The sequence below is a fragment of the Antechinus flavipes genome, chromosome 1 (assembly GCF_016432865.1).
Source record: "Antechinus flavipes isolate AdamAnt ecotype Samford, QLD, Australia chromosome 1, AdamAnt_v2, whole genome shotgun sequence".
NCBI classification, from domain to species: domain Eukaryota; kingdom Metazoa; phylum Chordata; class Mammalia; order Dasyuromorphia; family Dasyuridae; genus Antechinus; species Antechinus flavipes.
This window is the reverse complement of record NC_067398.1, coordinates 1127286-1141783: the sequence shown is the minus strand read 5'-3', so window position 1 is coordinate 1141783 and position 14498 is coordinate 1127286. Positions and strand designations below refer to the sequence as shown.

Here is a 14498-nt window from a genome sequence, read left to right as displayed (position 1 = left end):
AGAGCGACTCGTTCTCAAAGCTCCCCTCTCTCCCTTTTCTCTTTCATAGCAGTTCTTCCCCTCCAAACTATCAAGCAGACCTGGTTCTCCAGAGCCCCAGTGAAGTGAGTATCCTTCTGTCACGTGTGTGACAGGGAAGGCCGAGCCGGCCTCCAGCTCACGCCTGTGGGTGCTGGTGCTGCCGGCCGTGGGGGGCAGGCCGGGGTGGGGAGCTAAATGTGGGCTCTACATGCTGCTCTCCCCTTCCCCCAGCAACTGCATCCATTAGCCAACATCCAGGAGACCCAAGAATGGCTGCTCCGGCACAGGTTCGCCACCTACTCGAGGCTCTTCACCAATTTCTCAGGTACGTGCCCCTCCCCTTCCCAAGTATTGCTCTGTCACAAACGGGATCGAAGCAGAGACTCTGAACTCTTGGGGGGATCTCGAGCCCGTCTGTGAGCACCCGCTTTGGCCAAGAGCTCTTCTTGGAGCTTTGGGGGGCTTACAAGCCAGTGTGTCCCCGCCTGGGGTGCAGGATGGCGGAGCCGGCTCTGTTTTCACAAGGCCTCAATAATCCATGTCCCCCCGTGAGAGTTGCAACACAATGGCCTGATCTCTGGCGGGGGAGGGGAGTTGTTGCCTGGGCTGCTTTCTCTATACCTATTACAAACTTAAGTCCCATCTGTAATATTGATTTGGAGGCAGATAATTCGCCTCTTTCTCATCTTAGAACCAGAGAGAGTGTGCATGTAAGAAAGAACTTGAGAAACTAGAAAGTCCATAGAACTCTGAAGGAAAAGGGTAGTTTTTGAGCCTGTCCTTCGCCGTTCAGCATTGGAGGGTTTGGCTGAATTCCAACTTTCTGAGATGAATGTGGAGAGGGGGCCCGGGCACTTTATTCTGTGTTCTTGGGATTCAGGGCGAGCTCGTAGCCATGCTTGGTGCCTGGGCCACCGAGAACATGCCTGACCCTCAGCTGGCTGGCTTTTGAGATCATTCTGAGGCCATAATGGGTCATATGACCAGAAAACACTTCAGCAAACTCCCAGAAAGGTCTGCATATCTGCTCAGGACTGTTCTAGCTACTTTCAGATCTTTGCAGATGGAAAGGCAACTTGGTTCCCAGCTTCCCTGAGGGAAAACTGACCAAGGGACCATCTGGCTGGGATCCCGTTTTCACTGAGCTAGCCGAGTCATTGTTTCGGGAAAGTTGACAATGCCCAAAGAAGCCAGGTGGCCGGAGTTAGAATTTATCAAGTCCATTCTAAAGATGTGAGGTGTCCCGTTGTGGATCTTGAAGCACGTAGTCAAAGAAAGCCCCCTCTGCATCTGCTTGCAGCCTTTCTATGGGCTTTCTGGACGGGAAGTTGGCACGGTAGGAAGGGCAGCCCATTGGGAGCTCCAGGTGGGATCCCTAGCAAGCAGTCAGCATCAGAAAAATGGTCTCCATTTCTTGTAGCTTTTACTGACAGTTCCTTCGCTTCCTCTTTCAGGTGCGGATTTGTTGAAGCTGACAAGAGAGGATCTCGTACAAATCTGTGGTCCGGCTGATGGCATTCGTCTCTACAATGCACTGAAGTTGAGGTAAAGAGGAGGGGGGTGCAGAGGCAGCCCTCGTGCGCCTTTCTTCCAGGAGAGAATCTCAGTCTTCGGGAATCGGGTTGGGGGACGGCACCCGCCAGCACCCTAGGGTTGTGGGGAAGGGGGCAGGGCTTAGGAGTTCCATGATGCCCTTGAGGGCATCAGCATCTTCAGAATGAAAGTTTGGGATCTAGATGATCAGATTCAGGGATCTGGGACCATCAGGTGGGGGGAAGGTCTTGTCAGTAAGGGGGAGGCACTGGAGACGGCGGGGAACTTGAGTTGGAAAGATCTCCCCTTAGAGCTCATTAGAGCTGTCACATTCTATCTCTGTCTCTAAAAAGGGACAATAATAGGATTTACCCTATAGGATTATCCATTGAGGTAAATTTATATACTTTGCAAACTTCAAAGCATTCTACAATTAACTGTTTTATTTGTTTGTAATTCCACGCATGTTTTCTAAGTAATTCTGTGTAAGGAAATGGGACTACAGGGATCCACCTACAATTGCCCTCTTTCTCACGATGTGGTATTTTGTCCCCACAGGATGATTAGACCCCGTCTCACCATCTATGTCTGCCAGGAGCAGTCCAGGGGCATACGGGTGGAAAGGCAACCAGATGATGACTACGGAGACGATGACAGCGGTGTAGTATTTGGTATGCATTCTGGACTGGCAGGGCCTGGGAAGCTGACAAGAGCATGCCTTGGCTTTGTCTGATTGCTAATGGTAACAGCTGGACATTCTTTAGGCATCCGTTGTGGGTTACAGGGAGATGAGACTCACAATATCATGAGCAAATTCAGAGTGTCAAAGGAGCAGGCTGGGGCCTGCTGTCTCTCCCTTTAGGTGAATTACCAATTTCGTCTTTCTCTTCAAATGGAAACTTCTTGAGGGCAGAAATTGTTTTCCTTTGATAGTGGTAACCATAGTGCTTTGCAAACTTTCATTCTTAATAAGTGCTTGTTGATTAATTAAGAGTAGGATCTTGAGCCGAGCAGAACAACTATGGTCACATTTCCTTACATAAGGATTACTTAGAAAACACAAGCATTGCCACCAAAAAAGTCATGCCAAGAAGAAAGCTTCATTTGAGTGATACCATCTGTTTTGAAGAGCAGATTTCTTTCGATTTATTTTTATTTATTTGTATTTGCATTTTGAGGGAAGGCAATTGGAGTTAAGTGACTTGCCGAGGATCACACATCTAGTTAGCTAATCTGAGGTAGATTTGAACTCAGGTTCTCCTCATTTCAAGGCTGATGCTTTATTCACTGTGCCACCTAGCTGCCCCTGTGTATCCTATTTTTATGTTGCCCATATATCCCCCTGGATCTTTCTCCTTCATCCTACCAGAGATTTTACCTTTTTAACAAAAATTGTTAAAAGAAAAAAATAAGCAAAACCAATAATTCTTCAATAATAAATATAATAATGCTAACTCTAAATTTGACCTTTAGTAGAAGCAAAGTCCCATTTCCCTGAACATATCTCCCAATCCTATACTTCTGGAAAGGATTATCTTGTTACATTCTCCTCTTTGGGATCTAGCCCATTGACTGCAATTTTAAAACTTTTTTGCATTGTTTTGTAGTCTTCTCCATTTCCATTGCTGCCATCATATGTGTTTTCTTGACTCAGCTTACTTGACCTTGTGTCAATTTATGTAAGGCTTTCTATGCTGCTCTGTGGTCATATTTGTCAGAGGGCAGAAAATCAAGTCAAGAAACAAAAAAACCAAATTAAACGAATTCACACCACAACTAGAAGAAAATAAAAGAATTTATATACTGTGTTCTACCAGCAAAATCAAATATACAAAAAGAATAAAGGACTACCTTCAAAATTAAAAAAAGATCATATTTAAAAGAATATCTTGTAGAGAGATGTTAATAAGAGCTATGTGACCCAATGTCAGAGAACAAAGTAGAACCAGCTACAAAGGAATTTACCAAAAAAAAACTTAACATTTTTCCAATTTTTGAGGAACGATATGTCCCAAAATGAAGAAAGCACATTTCCAGGTTTCTTATCAACCAAAAATAGTCCAGATTCCTAAACCAAGGGAAGGATAAAGCAGAGAAAGACAACCATACACCAGTATCATGAATGAACATTGATTCAAAATTTTTAAATGTAATTTTATCAAGACTACAGCAGTTTATTCAAGAGATCATTATAGCAAAATTGGATTTATAGCACATAGCATCAGGAAGGCAGTCAATATAATTATGTTAAAAGTAACATTCAAAGTCACTTTTATTTCAGTAGAGATAGAAAAGACCTTTCATGAGGACGTTAACTACATTCGTTATTGAGTATAGATAAAGCATATTTAAGTGAAATATCAACAGATATTTATTAAATATTTACCATTTCTAAACTAAGTGCTGGAGATGCAAGGAAAGAAAAAAGCCAATTCCTGCTCTCAAGAAGCTCAGTTTAATGGAGGAGACAATATGCAAATATAAACAAGACATATATGGATTTCACTTGGCATTAATAAAAGAAAGGCATTATCATTAAGGGAACTTGACAAATGTTTCCTAAAAGTGAGATTTTAGCTGAGACCCAAAGGAAGCCAGGAGAAAGAGAATTTTAGACTTGGGGATAGCCAGAGGAAAATACCTGGTGTTGGGGGAAGTATCAGGTGGAAAGAACAACAAGAGGCTGTTGTTACTGATCAAAGAGTGTGGAGAGCGCATTAAGTTATGGAAAGGTAAGACCTTTAGAAATCCAAACAGAATTCTGTATTTAATCCTGATGGCTTACTGGCATTGATATTTACTCCATTCAGTCACTTTGGAGTCTGAATGGAGGAGGCACTGGAGCAGAGGGAGGCTGGAGATAGGCAGATGAACCAGCAGGTGGTAGCAGTCATCCAGGCATGAAAGTCGTAAAGGGTGGAGGTGGGGTCAGGAGAGGAGGTGCAAATTGGAAAGATGCTGCAGCAGAGCTGAAATGGACCCGAGATAATAGAGAGGGGAAATGGACCCGAGATGCGACAAAGGTGAAACTAACCAGAGATAATACAGAGGGGAAATGAACTTGAGATGTTGCAGGGGTGAAACTAACCAGAGATAACAGGAGAAATGGACCTAAGGTGCTACAAAGGTGAAACTAACCAGAAATAATAGAGGGGAAATGGACCTGAGTTGCTGCAGAGGTGAAACTAACCAGAGATAATAGGAGAAATAGACCTGAGATACTGCAGATGTGAAACTAACCAGAGATAAGAGAGGGGAGAAATGGACCCAAGATATCGCAGAGGTGACACTAACCAGAGATAGTAGGTGAAACGACCCAAATTGTTGCAGAAGTGAAACTGACCAGAGGTAATAGGGGAAATGGACCTGAGATGTTGCAGAGATGAAGAGATATTAGAGAGGAAATTGACCAGAGGTGCTGCTGAGATGAAATTATCCAGAGATATTGGAGAAGTGAAATGGACCTGAAATGATGCAGAGGTGAAATCAACCAGAAAGGCCTCAGCAGTTTAGCATTTTGTATTATTTTGAGAAAGGTATAATGACAAACAGAGAAAGTAAGCGTATCCTTGTCTCCTGATCTGACAATTTACTTGGGAACTCAACAAACTAATTTCAACAAAAGTGTGCAGGCTGAAGCAGAATAAAAACCTGCCAAAAAAATTCTACTACCATTTCTGTATTGTAACAGCAAAATCTGAAAAGACAGGTGTATAAAAGGATTTCTCCCTTCAGAATAACTACAAAGCACTCTCAATACTTAGTTTTAGTTAGAAAACATTTCTTAAAGAAATAATAACCTTAATAGTTAATGCTGCTAATGGGGTTGTGCCAGAGACAGTAAAAATGACAAAGCTCTGAAAGGCAATTGGTAGTGTTGATGATATCCAAGTCTTCCTATGAAAGGGTTACTTTACAGAGCTTAAATAGAGAAAATAGTAAGAAATTTGGTAGAAGTAGAAATCTAGAATCACGAGAACTTACTTTTTAAAAAGGCAGGCTAGAAAGGGGACTAGCATTTCATACCTTAAAACTGTATTTTAAAAATTAGACATATACGTCATCTGGTATTGGTTAAAAAATAGAAAAGTGCATAAGTGGACTAGACAAGATAAATTAGGGAACTGAAAGTCCTGTAGGAGAGAACTCCCTTTTGGATAAGTATTGCTGAGGAAGTGAAAGCAGCCCTTAGCTAAAGAAAGCCATTCGCCATCCACCATAGTCTGTTCTTAATGGAATCAGGGTCTGAACTGTAGATTTCACACTGTCAGCAAATCAGACCCAGTGCAGCTCTCTGTTGGCCTCTCTCCACCATGAGAAAGAAGTGAGTTTGCCAAAGAAGGGCTTTTACAGATAGCAAAGCAGATTTCTTTTGGTTCCTTGAAATTCAAAAGGTTTTGAGCAGACAGTTTATTTAGGGTTAGTGAATGACTGAGGGGAAAATAGCACTGAGAAGGATTTAGTATCCGAGATAAAAAGTCAACTAATGGAAATATGGACTGCCAAAAACTATCTGCTGAGTGGTTCTTAATTCGAACTCTCTGATATTTGTATCTAGACATGGAGAGAGGGAGAAGGGAAGGACATCATGATAGACCCAACCCCGAGGCCAGGAAAGCTTGGGTTTTCTGTGCCTGGCACATGCTGCTGCTCAGGAGGCCCGGCTGCTTCAGAAATCTAGCTTCTCTGTGCCAGGTGTGGCAATACATGATGAGCATAACTGGCTCCTCCTTTATAACATGATTTCCTTGGAAGCTGGTTCTGAGTCCTGAGCTGGAAGTAGGAGTGCCCTGGGGCCTCCCCTGATGCTTTTTTGCCCATCTAACCCTGGGTGGGTGGTCAGCACTTATTGCTGGTAGTGCTGGGTTCCCTGTTCACCATCATGGCTTTGGAGGCTGAAGCACAAGCTTCTGCCTAGAGGGGGTCTTGGAGAGAGGCTGAGGATTGTGGCAAGGTCATTATATCTCTGGTAACTTTGGAGAGAGCAGTTTGAGAAGGGTGACAAGGTCAGAGTGTATGACAGTAGAAGGGAGTGACTACAGGATCTGTGCTAAAAGACTGCAGAGTGGGGATGGTGAAGGGGATCGTCTACCGTCGCTGGGCTGGGTGGAGGAGGAGGGAGAAAAGAACAGAACCCCACACAGAGGGGTGTGGGGAAGAAAAATTTCTGGAGGCCTCCAGCTGCTTCCTAAGGTCAGAAGGAAAAGAAGACTTGGGGAAGGAGCCAGTTCAGGAAAATCTTATCAGAACCTTTCATTTGGGGGAGTGCCAGGTACTGTGCCAACCCTGCCTGACTCATGGGATCCTCATAATGTCCTCATGAGGTTGGTGCTGTATCATTTTGAAATTGAGGAAACTGAGGCCAGGGGAAGTTAAGTAACCTTCCCGGTACCAGGCAACTATTAAACATTGGAGGTGGGGCTTGAATCCAGGCCCTCCTGTCTCTACAGCCTGAGGAGACTTTCTACATCCTTATTGTCACCTTTCTCCCCTTTATTCCTGCTTTGATGCCCTAGTGCAGTTTCTGTTCAGCTCTCTACTGGTCCGTTGCTTCCCTTGCTTCCAGTTTCCCCTTCACAAAGATGCCATCCTGGGGTTCTGAAGATGCTTCTTCCTTATCACTTTGACGCTTTTCGTTGATGTTAAGGAAAGCCTTGCACAGTCTGCTTGCAGATTCAGATGAGTTCCCTTCCCACACTCAGATCTACTCCAGTGGAAGTGGCTCCTGGCCCTCCCTGGAGCTGGTGACTTGGTGCTGCTTGGGCTTCGGCTCTACTTTAAATTGTGCCTCTTAAAAGCCGTGTCCTCCCCCCAGGTGCGGCTCAGCCTTCATCGGACTTGTTCCTTCCTCCATTTAGCCTGGATGGGCTTCTCTGGCCTTTTGTGGGGGTGTTCCTGGAGGGCAGGGACTGCTTGGTACATAGGACTCGCATCCATCTGCCTCTTATCAGGCCCCGTGTCTGGGGACACTTTGACCTCCCTCCTTTCTCCAGCCAAGTATACGCCTGACTTAACCGGGCTTTGAAGCAACAGGCTTCTTCCCCTCGTGCTTTGAGAGCGAGGTGCCCTGAACCTGGTCCTGAAGCCTTGGCCTGTTAGGGAAGGCGTCCCAAAGCCCTTTTCTTAGTCACAGACTGTCTTCATCGGGGCCTTTTGAATTCAGTCTTGTAATCCCATATTGTAGATGGAGAAACTGAGGAGTAAATGAGTGACTTGCCCCAGGTCACGCAGCTAGCAAGAGTCGGAGTGAGCACTCCGCCTCCGGTCTCATTCCCATGCCATCCTTGCCATGGCTTGGTGTGCGAAGCTGGGCCTTTGAAGAGCCCTGGGCAAAGAGACCGTATCAGGAGAAGGGACAGAAGCAGCGGAGGGAAGACCAGCGTCCCCAAGGAGAGGGAGGGGAGAGCCTCGGCGCCTTGGGCGATGGCAGGGTCTCTCTGGCCGCTGCTCAGTGTACGCCCCCTGCCCTGGCTCCTAAGTGGGAGCCCCTCCCAGTCCTGATGTCTCCCAGTTCTCACCACAACCACATCTGGATGTTTCTCCTTCTTTCAGTTTATCACGCAATCTACCTGGAAGAGATGGTAGCCTCAGAAGTCACGCAGAAATTGGCTTCAATATTTAATATTCCTTTGCACCAGATTAACCAGGTTTACAAACAGGGTCCCACCGGGATTCACATTCTCCTTAGTGACCAGGTAAGGGAGCTGGCGTGGCCTGGCCCAGCCCGGCCGCTGGGGCTGGCATCTACCCATTGACCGCAGAAGGGCTGTGACGCCCCCTTTTCTTTTTCAGAGTCTCCTTGAGCAAGGCCAAATCCTACACTAGGGGGTGGGGGGTTCTTGTTGTTCAGGTTCGGACCTTGGCCTGGGTCTATTCCTGCCCTCCTGCCCCTTCAGTCCGAACTCTGGGACTGAGGGCCAGGAACGGCGGTTCTGTGGTGGAGTGGGCAGGGTGAGAAAAGCCCGCGACCCTGGAGACCCCAGAGGCGGAGCCACTCGGCGCGGCTGAGTCCGAGTGGGCGCCGACTTGGGCCACGGTCTCCCGGGGACTCGGCAGTTTTTGGTGAAGATGTCAGGGAGAGGGATAGGCTCGGGCGTCAAGAGCTGGTGATCCCGTCCCAGTTGTCCATCCACACACACCCCTGTCTTGGCCAGAGTCGTCATCCCCTTGGGAGGGTCCCCAGTCCGGGGCCGGCACGGCCCCCGACTGGGTCAGGCGCCCTGTGTAGAGACAGACAGATCATGTTGTTCTTGTCACCTCGACCTCGCTGCTCTTTCTCGCTGTTCGGGGCAGGAACATCAGGGCTCTTGGGGCTGCCTCACGCCTGCTTCCTCTTTCCAGGTGGTTCAGAATTTTGAAGACGAGAGCTGTTTCCTGTTCGCCACTATCAAAGGTATCTCATGGGCCTGGGACAACATGGGGGCAAAGCAGTCGGGGCGTTGGGACGCTCTCGTCGACCTCTCTCCCAGCGGGGAGCCGTGTCCGCTCCTTCCTGGGCCTTGGAGGTCTTCAGGGAATCTCCCCAGGGATGGCTGAGGTGGCTGCGGGTGGACCTCAGGCCTCTGGATAGCGTTGGAGGGGAGGGGACCTGGAGAGCAGAGAACCCCCCCTCCCTTCCCTGACCTCCCCAGTGATGCTGCCAGACCTCTCGGACCCGGGGACAGGCAGCCAGGTTGGGTGGGGGCTGGCGAGGCAGGGTCCTGGACAGCTAGTCCGCAGCTGCATGACTGACAGGGGAAAAGATGGAGGGAGGGGGCCGGTCCACTCCCACCCCCCCTCATGTCAAGCTTGCTGCACTCCGGCCCCAGGCGGCCATAGGGTCTGACTCTGCCTTCATGTCCCCAGCAGAAAATGGCGACGGGCTCCACATCGTTCTTAAATGAGACCAGGTGCACGCTGGCCCGGCTTCGGTCTGGATTGAAGGATTCTCCCCTGCCCTCTTGTGTAGAGACTGGACCGAAGGGACACCGGGACCGGACTCCCCCTCTGACCCATGTTTCCTGTTGAAAGTGTGAGGTGACTTTGGTGAGCACTGCCCTAGAGGCGGACTTGGTGCTCGTCCCTGCCCTCACCGCAGTCCCGGAGGCGCGACGGCCCGAGCCGTGGGGACATAGAGAGGTCGCCTGCCGCCGCCTAGGCCTCTGGGACCCGTCCGGTCTGGAAATGAATGTAGTCCCTTCTGTGCAGTCATTTGTCCCTGCTCCTACCCTTGGTGACTTGGGGAGCCCCTGGGGCAGAAGGCCTGAGATTGTGCCGAGAGCGACGAGGCTGGAGACCCTCTGGGGCGTGGGTCAGACCCTCGTGGACTCGGGGCTCGAGTGGGGGGTGGGTGGGTGGGTGGAGATGTGGCACGTGACTCTGAAGCCTGAAACCAACTGTGCCCAGATGTGTCACCGGAGCCGATCCAGCACAGCCCAGGGGAGGTGCTCCCCTGCCTGGTCTCTTTGTCCTCTTTTTTTTTTCCCCCTCTTTCTTTCTTTGCCTTTTTATTCCCTTCTTTAAAAAAACAAAAGTCTAACTCTTGGCCTAGACCCCAGAGACACAAAAAGCAGAGGGGTCTTCCTGGCGGTAAGAGCTTGGGACTCTGGGGGGGAGGGACTGGAAGGCCTCCTGCGGGGCCTGCCCCCTCCTCTCCATCCGGTGTGTCCGGACCTTGACTCCCCCCCCCCCCCGTCTCTGGGATCACCGAGACGGGGCGCGGGCCTGCCACACACCCCGAGTCGAGCTTTCGTCGTGCGCCCCAAGGTTTCCCCGTGAGTTAAAGCCGATCTTCTCCCCTTTGCTGTTTTCCTGCCATCTTTTGGGCCAAAGTGTTCACCAGTCAGCCCGGGATCGTTTGTGAGCCCCTCGCCCAGCGTAGTGTTACCCGGCTTGTGTCCCATTATCGTTTCACTTGGTGCATGCGCGTGTGCATGTTTGTGCCCATTTGTGTATTCCTGGGGTTCTGGGGGAGGGGCTTTGGTCTGTAGCTGCTTTTCTCCCCGGGATGGGGTCCTAGTTTTAAAAACCTGTAGTGCTTGTGTGGTCACTAAGAAGAACCGAGTCCCACCAAAGGCAGAATTCCATTCCCCAACTGAAACTTCAAACAGGAGCCTTCTCATGACCAAATATCTCATTCCCTGATAACGAGCTCGGGGGGAGGAGCCGTGGGTTTGTTCTACCCGGTGGTGGCCCTTGGGGTCGCCATTGGGACCTCAGCATGTAGGGAGCCGCCACTCCATCGGCCCCTCCTCCGCCTGGCTCTGAGCTGGCCCCCCCCATTAAAAGTGGGGGTGATCCCCTTGAATCTGGCCGAGCTCAGATTTCACAAAGGAAAATCATTCATCACTTGATCCCCAGGCACCTGTAATGAAATGATCACACCAGCAAAGTGCTGTTTTAAAGAGTGGGATGTACACATTTTAGTTTAACTGTAATAAATGTTTTCTGAACATTTTGCAAATGTGTTTTTTTGCCTACTATTAACGGTGCCCCCCTGTGTGCTCAGCCAGACCTCAGAGAGCTTGGGGCAGTCTGCCTTTTTCTGCCCCGGGGCAGGGCCCTCCGGGCCTTGCCCCCAAGGTCTCTGGGTCAGGCCTGGCAGGGGAGCCTCGCTGCCCATGCCAGCAGCCTTCCCTCCTCAGCCCCTGCCAGGAAAGTCTCCCCACTTCCTCCCCCTGCACAGGCTTGTGTGTCTGGTTGCGAGGAGACGGAGCCCCCGTGAAGCCCAGGAATCCCGCACCGATGGTGCGGCCGGGACAGCAGGTCCCGGGGCACGGCCGTTCCTGGGCACAGCGGGCGCGGCTCCTCTTCTGCGTCGGGGAGGCGACAGCCACCCAGACGGGTCGCAGAACCGCCATGGCGAGACGAGAGACAGTGTCTTGTGCGAAGGAAGTGTCTGTCCCCCTGTCAGTATTTAAATAGCAGGAAAAATCTGTGTAAGTGTGTGTGTATGTGCGCGTAAAGTCATGTAAGCTTTGCTCAGAGCCACGTCCTCCCGGGGAGCTCGTCTTCAAGCTCTCCGGACCCTGTGGCTCTGACGAGACCCTGGCAAATCTGCTGATCGTGACGTGAGGCTGCCGTGAAGGGCTGGGGGCTGGGTAGCCGGTCCCCTGCATGGGGAGAGATGATCTCTTTTGCCTTAGAGCTTGAGTGCATTTGTCTGGGTTTCTGTGCTTTTTAAATAAACTTGAAAACATGATGGTCCCATTCCATGCTGTGTGAACTGTGTTTTCTGTGCGAGCGGGCTGGGAACCTCGCCTCCATTCCGCATGCCTTGTTCTGCTGAATGCGCTGGAGAACTGGCCCCTTGGGCAGCTGAGGAGGAGGAGGGGGAGGGAGGGTCCCGCCGGCCTGGTCTGCAGATGGCTGGGGAGGGGGGCGGTTCACACATCAGGAGTCGGAGAACTGGGCACAGGGAGATGATGGTGGAGCCCATTTGCTGGAGGAGAGGGGGAGAAAAGACCCAAGGGCGGGTGCTGGGGGTCCGCCTTGTCAAGAAGTCCAGCTTTTTACCTGAGCCCAGTGTGAAGGGGAGAGGTGGGGGCAGATGTCCGAGGGATGGGTGGTGGAGAGGGGAGAGGGACGAGGGAGGTGTCCCTGAACCGAGAAGGTGGGAAGAGGGGATGAGGAATCCATCGGGCCAGCGCTCCTCCTCTGCCACGTGCCAGGTGGTGGGCAAAGGGCCGGGGGCACGGGGACCAGCGGGAACCGCAGCCGAGGGAGGAGCCCAAGGGAAAGGACAGCGCCCAGAGCGCAGGGTGCAAACAAGCACAAATCCCAGAGTAACAGGAAGTCAGAATGATGGCGAAGCCTTCTGTGGTCCGGAGCCTTCCAGGGGCTGGACCTCGCCAGAGCCCTGAGAGGGAGGGGCTGCGATTATCCCCATTTTACAGGTGGAGAAACTGAAGCACATGAAGCCTGCCTGACTGGCCCAGGGTCACATGGTGAATCCCGGTCCGAGTTTGAATGTTTTGTCCACTGTCCCCCAAGGGCTCCCGGTCAGATGTCAGTCACGGTCACGGCAGTCCGTCCGGAAGAGGGAGAGGCCGGAGTGGGTCCGAGCCCGCCCCCCAGGAGTCAGACCTCAGACAACGTGGGGCAAACCCAAAGATCCCGGATGTGAGAAGAGCTCCCTCTTCCCCCTTTGGCGGGAGCAGAAAACTGGGCGGCCACAGGGCGGGAATTGACTTTGTACCCAGACTCCGCGTCCTGTTCCAAAGAGAACCTTCAGACGGCACCGAACCGGGATACAAAAGTCATAAAAAGAGCTGCGGGGGCAGGAAAAGTCACTGCCCGGCCGGTGGGGGGGGGGGTCCGCGGCTGGGGATGGAGAGGATCCCGAGATAAAGCAGTGGCCAGTCCTGATCTCGTGAAATCCTTTTTGCACAAACTTCTGTTGTATTTAAGGGAATGTGCTTATGATGCACTTAAAATTCAGCCTCCAAAGCCGAGACAACGTAGGATCCGGGCTGCTCGTGCGAGACCCTCCGCCAGCCCCGCGTCCTCGGGCAGGAGCCGGCAGCCGGCAGAGAAGCTGGGATCGGGCCCCTTCCCCGGCCGGGGGCTGGGATCGGGCCCCTTCCCCGGGCCGGGGGCTGGGATCGGGCCCCTTCCCCGGGCCGGGGGCTGGGATCGGGCCCCTTCCCTGGGCCCCTTCCCCGGGCCGGGGGCTGGGATCGGGCCCCTTCCCCGGGCCGGGGGCTGGGATCGGGCCCCTTCCCCGGGCCGGGGGCTGGGATCGGGCCCCTTCCCCGGGCCGGGGGCTGGGATCGGGCCCCTTCCCCGGGCCGGAGCTGGCTCAGGGCTTGGGGGCTCCCCGGGAGAGGCGGGTGCGAGAAGGAAGGTCCGCAGAGCCATTGTACCAAGGGCCCGGAATCTCAGGAAGATGCCGGGGCGGGAGGGGGGGGCGGCGGCACCGAGCCTGAGGCCGAGCCTGAGCTGCCGCGGAAAGCGCTTCTCTGCGCCCCGAGGCCAGGCGTCTGCTCGCCAAAAAGGGCTCTGGGAGCAAAGCAGAATCAGAGTAAAAGGCGCCCGGGCCGGAGGAAGCGGTTCTTCCCGGAGCCAGGCCGCCCTGCCGAGGGGCCGGAGCTTAAGGAGCCAGAAATGATCCGGGGCTCGCTCTGGGGGCTTGTCGGCTCTTGCGGCCCCTGCCCCTTCACAGAGGTTGCCTTCGAGGCCTCTGGGGGCCCATTTCCCTTCTGGTTCCGAGGAGTAACAACAAGGGCAAGGGGTTGGGGCCCGGATGCACTTGGGCCCTACCACGGATCGGCAGCCATCGTCCGTTCCCTTATTCCAAGGAATTACTCCCCGGGGACGTGACGGAGCGGGGCTCGCTCCGGGGAGGAACACGGGCCCCTTCACCTCCGGGGCCCCTGACCCCTTCAAGAGGCTGCTACGAAACGGGGCCCTCGCCGGGCATTTCAGACCGGGCCCCTCTTTGTAATGTCTCCCCCCCCCCACACCTACTTTAAATTTTTTTCCCACTTCATAGGAACTTTTTGCAATCGCATGTAAAGACATTTTCCCTTGTAGAAGACTCGGAGTTCCAGGTTCCCCCCGGCCAGCGATCTGCTGTGGGCCGTTTAGTTGTGGACATTCCCACGTTAGTCGGGTTGTGGAAAAGGACGTCAGAACACAGGGGAAGCCGCGGGGAAGGACAAGCGGCCCCCAAACTTAAGGCAGAGCGCTTCGGGCCGCGCCCAGATGGCCGGGACAGCCCCCCATCGTGAGCCTTCCGAGACGGTCCCCGCCCGGTCCCGCACCGAGGAAGACTAAGGGGGTCCTCGCCGACGAGCGCCCGAGGCCGCCCCTCAGCCCCTTGTGCCCATCCCGACCCCGGGGGAGCCGCGCGCTTTCCCGGCAGTTTTTGTCAAACGGGAGCTCTCGCCCCAAAGCTCCGTCAAACACCAGGTCCCGGTGGCCGCGGACGCCCCGGAGCCGCTGCTTGGCCGGCACCGGCCGTC

At 52.5% G+C, this 14498-nt stretch overlaps 1 protein-coding gene across 7 annotated transcripts in view; it reads left to right on the top strand.

Annotated features, from left to right (window-relative positions):
• Positions 1-11745, top strand: part of UBP1 (upstream binding protein 1) — a 28766-nt gene extending 17021 nt beyond the window's left edge. For 3 of the 7 annotated variants that reach the window (XM_051977301.1, XM_051977270.1, XM_051977291.1), the window contains 7 exons: positions 50-104; positions 253-346; positions 1476-1566; positions 2113-2225; positions 8107-8249; positions 8896-8947; positions 9400-11745. In XM_051977301.1, coding sequence (XP_051833261.1) covers positions 50-104; positions 253-346; positions 1476-1566; positions 2113-2225; positions 8107-8249; positions 8896-8947; positions 9400-9437 — 586 coding nt within the window. In that variant the 3' untranslated portion in view covers positions 9438-11745. The remainder of the gene's footprint in view (positions 1-49; positions 105-252; positions 347-1475; positions 1567-2112; positions 2226-8106; positions 8250-8895; positions 8948-9399) is intronic. The other 4 variants (XM_051977283.1, XM_051977278.1, XM_051977319.1 and 1 more) reach the window with 4 other exon arrangements.
• Positions 11746-14498: the final 2753 nt, after the last annotated feature.